Below are 7,149 nucleotides of genomic sequence, written 5' to 3'. Positions count from 1 at the left end.
TGTTCAAGCATTTTATCAGCATTTTTCTCATGTGGCAATAAAACAAAGTCAGCATAGCTCAGAATCTAACCGAGATCACCCTGATTTGACCACACGAGGTCCCCGTTGAGCAGAACATGAAAGGAGGCAGAGAGGAGTAACCTGACATCATGCTCACTACACAGGAGCTGAAAATCACAAAGTTAAAGATCACCGTGTAATGGTTTGGGTACATTTCCAGTAAGAGTTCTGATGAATGACAAATTGGTTTCTGATGTGGCTGTGCCGTTCTTTCTCCCCTTAATGGGTAAGTTATTTTTATTTGAATGTACATTTTCTGGTGGATAGCTGTAGGCAGATACATTTATTTTAAAAAAAGTAAAGTTTCACCCTCACCCCAAGTTTCATTGTGTGTTAGTCAACAGACTTATTTTGAGCCTGTGGTTTTATGGGAAATGTCTCGTTTTGTTTACTGCTGCATTTAAGAACTTAAATCAGCCTATGTTCCTCTTTGCAAACTCTCTTTTTTTCAGTGGTCTAATATTTCAGTCTAGTCTCCAGGTTTTAGCCTTGGACTGAACTAAAAGGTTACGGATCCCTCTGTTTGTAACTCTGTAAGTTTCTTTGAGTTTATCTTGAAAGCTGACATACCTAATCCGAGATCCTGTATGATTTGTACGTTTTCTTTTTCTGTGTTGTTAGTTCCTGTTGTTGTGTACAATGAAAATGTGCAACGGACGATCTCACCTGCTGGTTCAGCTAATTTACATTACATTTTTCCCAGGTAAGACCCAGTTTTATGTTTTTACCAGATTTTCTAAAACACTCATGCTATGCTAGAAATGCTTGAAAACATAATGAATAAATACCAGTTTGAAACCTGATCTCTTTTCTATTTTCGTGAAAAAACAGAAGTGTTTTTTCCCCCTCATCTTTTTGTCGTCATTTACCTTTTGGCAGTTTTTGTGGCACAAAGAGTCGAAGTCTCACCTGAAGTGACTGGATACATTGGGAATGATGTCACCCTGAGCTGTCTGTTAATCCAAGGACCAACACAAACCAATGTTACTCAGGTTCAGTGGGCTCTCCAGGATGAAGAAGGAACAGAAAAAGTCACTCTCATTGTTTTCAACAGTATGTATGGAGTGAATATTTCTGAGAGTCCACTGAAGGAGAGAGTGGCGTTTGATAAACATTCATTGATAATTAAGGCTCTAGAAATGAAAGATGCAGGATCCTATATCTGCAGCATTTCCACTTTTCCCAGTGGTACATTTGAAGGAACCACCAAACTTGTTGTTCGAGGTAAGACTGTAACTGCTTTTATACACTGATATAAAACAACATTTAATGTTATATATGAGGTAATATTTATTAGGTAAAATCTTCAAAATTTTGCTGACACAAACCAAACATTCAGTTTGAATAACCTTTTTCTGCTTTTGTGTCGTATTCATTTTAACATCAGAAATTTTGACCAACATCTAATATTACTCATGATTAAAGTTTCCATGTTTAGTTAAAATGTTTATGCTGTAAAACATGAAAGCTAGTTGTTGTCAGTAGGCTGGTTTAATGTTAATTTAATGTTAATGAGTTGTGGACTATAATCATATTTTATTCCGCCAGAAACGAAACCATTATCAGCAGGAATAGTTCTTGCTATAGCGACTGCTGTCTTGTTGCTGTTAGCGATCATGGTGGCCATGCTTTATTTCATCCGCTTTAGAAGGTGAGTGTATGTTCTCGTGTGTTATTTGTATGAGACTACTGTTTACTGAATCATATTTGACGGATCAAATATCGGATCGTCTTTGTGGCCAAAATTCACCATAAAGGAAGGAAATCTATTTTATGGTCAAGACTTTAAGCCTTAAGAAACTTTAGACTCTGGGAAACTGTTTGCTGTTTCTGTTTAATTGCTGTTTCACGGACCAAACAGCAATTAAACTATAATCATCAGACTGATCAAAACTTATAATTGTAGCTAAAGACCTGACTTCTCTTCTAAATCACCAAAATCACTTTTGTCTCGTTTGCTCAGACGCCATTCTTCAGCTGGGCTTCGTTTCGTCATTGGTAAGAACATGCACAACAATTTCCACTAATTGGTTTTGTAAATACTTAAATTATTTTCATTTTTCTGTAACAAAACATGTATGTCTTTCAGATACGACTGGTCCAGAGAGAGAGTCGCAATCATCTGCAACTGAGAGAGACCAGGTGAGCTCCATGGTTTGAGGGTCCATTTTTGAACTTGAATAAATACGTTTTGGTCAGATACATTTAATTTATATTTATGCTGTTGTCCTGCCATAGTTTTTTTAATTACAAGAGAGCAATTATTATATTTTCTTACATGTGTTCACAGGATGTGGTGTACTCTGACATCAAAGTGAAACCGTCCAGAGATGCCTCTCCTTTAACCAATTACAAACTCAGAGAGAGCGTGTATGTTGACGACGTCACGTACTCCGAGGTCATAGTTTCTCGTCAACCCAAATCAGACACAGAGTATGTTTACGTTTAGCATTTTTATCGTTTTTGTGTTGGTTTAGTTTGTTATTGTGATAAAAAAAAATTGTCTGATGATTTTATGAACACTTGTTTAGGTGTTTAGTTGTAACCAAAGGAATATTTTGGCCTCATGGTTTCGTGCGTGTATGTGCTAGAAAAGCACCCACAGGCTGCAAGTCAGAGGACTAATCAGTGTTTGATCTAGTCTAGCAGATGCTGCTCTATCACTGCATAAGAAAAAAAATTCCTCTAATTGCAACAAAGAAATGCAAAGTTGTGTCGACCAGAGATCTTTAATATCCAGCCAGTCATTGCTGGTATATTTCACCCAGCTCTGAATCCACTTTAAATGGCTGAACCAGTAAAACAACATGATAAATGTTTAAAATTACAGAAAAAGTTATGATAGTTCACTGAGGCTGTCCTGTAATTATAAAATATGTTATAAATTATAAATATGTTCATTTAATGTGGGCTCATTAATAATAGTTTAATTGTTTACCTCTGTGGCAAGTACATTGGTATAGTATGGGTGTGGGCTGTCTTTATCAATAGGAAAAGTTGTAAACTGTATCAAAGTTGAAATTCAAAATCTATGCACTTTTTGATATTTTCCGAAACTGTCCTGTGGGCCAAATTCAAGTGTTCGCTGGTTCGATTCGGGCCCCCGGGCCTTATGTTTGCCACCCATGACTTTATTCAGCTGTTTTTGCAGAGAATAATGCAAGCATTCACAATGAGTTGCTTTTTTGCAAACCTCTAAAGTGTTTTGAATGTAAACAACTTTACTGGAATGAAATGAAACACCTGCATGGTGATCTCCACCACTACAGCAAAAAGACTGCACCTGATGTTAACTCTGCAGTCTATCGCTGCATTTCTGCAGGACGGTTCAGTTACAGTTAGTTGCTTGCTAACCTGACATTTCCAGTGTTACGTGGCCATAAAAGTAAAATTACCCCGCAGAGAAGTTCTGTTCCTGACAACAGCACTGACAACATTCAGTGAGAGTTCCTATTACTCTTCAGCAAACTATGAAAGGAGGAAGATGAAAAGAAATGGAAGATAAACATAAAAAAAAAGTTACACAATCAAAGCAGAAGTAACTGGGCAATGCAGAAACCAGAAACAGAAAGGTTCAACAAAGTTCTCCAGTAAAATCAACTTCACTGCCTGTTGCCTTTATTGAATTTATTCATATTATCAAAGTTTATTACAGCAGGCGTAAATCAAAATCAATAATTGTAAAGATCAGCACTGTATGTTATCCAGCTTCATAACTTATAGTTAAAGTTGAGGCGCTGTACTCTACCCAGTGTCCTGTCTGCTTGGGTCTGTGAAAAATATTGCTCAATATTACTGTCACAACCCCGTACGCAGGTGTTGCGTCGTGAGCATAGTTTGTGACAAAAACTGGTTTGCAAACGTGTCTGTCGTGGTGGAAAACTGAGCTTAACACCTTGACTATCGAATGCTACTTTCTAGCATTTCCTGTCAGCGTTATTTGGTTGTGGGTGTGAAAATGTTGAACACAAGATGTGTACACATGTGACGTCTCCAGATTCACTCTGTGCTGTCAAAACAAGTGTAAACTTTTTTTCCATAAAATCTTATATCAGATGTTTATATTTATTTTCATTGTGTGATATTTGAAAGTTGTGAAATTCGATTGCATCGATGTAATGCTTTAGAAATAATGTTCTCCAGTAGACGGCTACATGGGTGAGTACTTCTGTTAATTCTGCACATGGTTATTTGTGGTTGTTGATCTTGATACAGTTGCAGTTTAAACCTTTCCATTTTCACCAAACTAATTCTGTGGTTTTCCTTTTCTGCTATGATGAGCTCTGTCTTGACAGGAAACTGATGTCAAAGATAAGACAAGGCAGTTTAAGGAGTGCGTTATGAAAGTCATTCCATATCAGATTACCAAGATGTGAATAAGTAAACCCAGCAATATTTTCCCACTAGAAGTGAAGACACATGATGAATGTACTACTGAGAATGCATCACAGGGACACACATTCATGAGCTATGTTGTGATGTGTAATAAGAAACAAGGAGGACGAACAACAAGCAAACATGGGTGTTACAGAAGGAATTAGGTTTTTTGTTTTTGTTTTTAAAGAGTTTTTCTCTGTCACATTTGTAGTCATTTTCGTCTCTTCGGTACTTGTTTTCCTCTCTCATTTTGAATGTTTCGTGTTTCTTAAGAAATGTTAATTACATTTTTTATATACAGCTTACAGTCTGGCCCTTTACTGTAATCTGACTTATCACAAAAAACTTTTGAGTCTGGTTATGTGGTGGGGAAAGTGCGTTTTGTTAGGTGGAACTGTTTATATCTGTTAATACAAATATCTAATCAGCCCATCATGTGACACCAAATCAGTGTATTTAGGCATGTAGACAAGGTGGAGATGAGCTAACTTTAAGTAACTTAAATGTGGCATAGTTATTAATAAGGTATCATGATAAGATCCTTGTCGTGCTTTTTTCTGATGATAATGACAAGCATTGTGGCTACTGAGGTACCAACTATCAGCCCGAGTAGTTCAGCAGTAATCACCCATGCTGAGCTCACTAGCTTGCCTTGGTAAGTCTTATATTGAATGTTCACCTTGTTATGGGGGAAGAACAACAACAATAAGACAAATTTGAATATAAATGTTAATATAAGCTCACAGTGTTGATCACTTAATAAAAAATTGAAAAAACTCTCTTACTGGATGTACAATCAGGTGCGGAGCTAAAGGGTGGATGGGATGTCCCTCACTCTGCGCACTCAAACCAGTTGTTGAAGCCCACTGGGGGTTACATGCATCCTCAGAGAACTGGATTTATGATCTGTAACCACTATTTTTCTAGCAAATCTGTTTGTGGAAATATTTCTTTGAAGCCTTTATATACTAACACAAGTGGAGTTGCATGTAGTAACTACTACGATTCAAGCTCATTTTTGATCCCTTGATCCTACACTGTCACCATGATCGTCGCCTGTCCAAAATGTTGAAGTGACAAGTTAACATTATGTGGTTATGTCTGCAACACCACAGTAGTTAAAAAAAACCAACAATCAGATTTTTACTTAGTATCAAAAGTTTATTATGGTTTACATGGTTCATTATGGTGTATTTCTATATAACCATCAGCACTGCAAAAGCAGGTTTATAAAATAAAAGTTACAAGAAATAAACAACAAGACATTCAATACACACACACCATACATTAGATAGATAGACAGACAGATATGTATACACACACACACACACCATACATAATATATATCTAGATATCTATCTAGATAGATAGATAGATACACACACACACATACCATACATTGTGTGTATATATATATATATATATATATATATATATATATATATATATGTGTGTGTGTGTGTGTGTGTGTGTGTGTGTGTGTGTGTGTGTGTGTGTGTGTGTGTATATACATATACATATATATATATATATATGTGTGCCAGATGGAAAAGACACATATGAAATATTTACATACAGTGGGGCAAAAAAGTATTTAGTCAGCCACCGATTGTGCAAGTTCCCCCACTTAAAATGATGACAGAGGTCAGTAATTTGCACCAGAGGTACACTTCAACTGTGAGAGACAGAATGTGAAAAAAAATCCATGAATTCACATGGTAGGATTTGTAAAGAATTTATTTGTAAATCAGGGTGGAAAATAAGTATTTGGTCACCTCAAACAAGGAAAATCCCTGGCTCTCACAGACCTGTAACGTCTTCTGTAAGAAGCTTTTCTGTCCCCCACTCGTTACCTGTATGAATGGCACCTGTTTGACCTCATCATCTGTATAAAAGACACCTGTCCACAGCCTCAGCCAGTCAGACTCCAAACTCCGCCATGGCCAAGACCAAAGAGCTTTCGAAGGACACCAGGAAAAGAATTGTAGACCTGCACCAGACTGGGAAGAGTGAATCTACAATAGGCAAGCAGCTTGGTGTGAAAAAATCAACTGTGGGAGCAATCATCAGAAAATGGAAGACATACAAGACCACTGATAATCTCCCTCGATCTGGGGCTCCACGCAAGATCTCATCCCGTGGGGTCAAAATGATCATGAGAACGGTGAGCAAAGATCCCAGAACCACACGGGGGGACCTGGTGAATGACCTGCAGAGAGCTGGGACCAAAGTAACAAAGGTCACCATCAGTAACACACTACAACGGCAGGGAATCAAATCCCGCAGTGCCAGACGTGTTCCGCTGCTGAAGCCAGTGCATGTCCAGGCCCGTCTGAAGTTTGCCAGAGAGCACATGGATGATACAGCAGAGGATTGGGAGAATGTCATGTGGTCAGATGAAACCAAAGTAGAACTTTTTGGTATAAACTCAACTCGTCGTGTTTGGAGGAAGAAGAATACTGAGTTGCATCCCAAGAACACCATACCTACTGTGAAGCATGGAGGTGGAAACATCATGCTATGGGGCTGTTTTTCTGCCAAGGGGACAGGACGACTGATCCGTGTTAAGGACAGAATGAATGGGGCCAAGTATCGTGAGATTTTGAGCCAAAACCTCCTTCCATCAGTGAGAACTTTGAAGATGAAACGAGGCTGGGTCTTCCAACATGACAATGATCCAAAACACACCGCCCGGGCAACAAAGGAGTGGCT

The 7,149-nt window shown here is 38.0% G+C and overlaps 1 protein-coding gene across 1 annotated transcript; it reads left to right on the top strand.

Moving 5' to 3' along the window:
- The first annotated feature begins 200 nt into the window (after positions 1 to 200).
- Positions 201 to 3,029, top strand: LOC102791463 (nectin-4-like). Its single transcript, XM_087847787.1, has 8 exons — positions 201 to 286; positions 513 to 593; positions 682 to 763; positions 940 to 1,284; positions 1,609 to 1,711; positions 2,024 to 2,058; positions 2,150 to 2,202; positions 2,351 to 3,029. The coding sequence occupies exons 3-8, from the start codon at positions 700 to 702 to the stop codon at positions 2,507 to 2,509; spliced, it is 759 nt and encodes a 252-aa protein (XP_087703913.1). The 5' UTR covers positions 201 to 286; positions 513 to 593; positions 682 to 699; the 3' UTR covers positions 2,510 to 3,029.
- The last annotated feature ends 4,120 nt before the right edge of the window (positions 3,030 to 7,149 follow it).

The sequence above is a fragment of the Neolamprologus brichardi genome, chromosome 11 (assembly GCF_056152115.1).
Source record: "Neolamprologus brichardi isolate AB-2024 chromosome 11, ASM5615211v1, whole genome shotgun sequence".
NCBI lineage: Eukaryota > Metazoa > Chordata > Actinopteri > Cichliformes > Cichlidae > Neolamprologus > Neolamprologus brichardi.
Note: the sequence above shows the minus strand (reverse complement) of the source record. Positions and strands in the feature narration are given on the sequence as shown.

Excerpts from the sequence above, each read along its gene's own strand:
- LOC102791463 (XM_087847787.1), top strand. The coding sequence starts at position 700 with ATGAAAATGTGCAACGGACGATCTCACCTGCTGGTTCAGCTAATTTAC. Across the intron at positions 764-939 it reads TTACATTACATTTTTCCCAG|TTTTTGTGGCACAAAGAGTC; the intron begins GTAAGACCCAGT and ends ACCTTTTGGCAG. Across the intron at positions 1,285-1,608 it reads CACCAAACTTGTTGTTCGAG|AAACGAAACCATTATCAGCA; the intron begins GTAAGACTGTAA and ends TTATTCCGCCAG.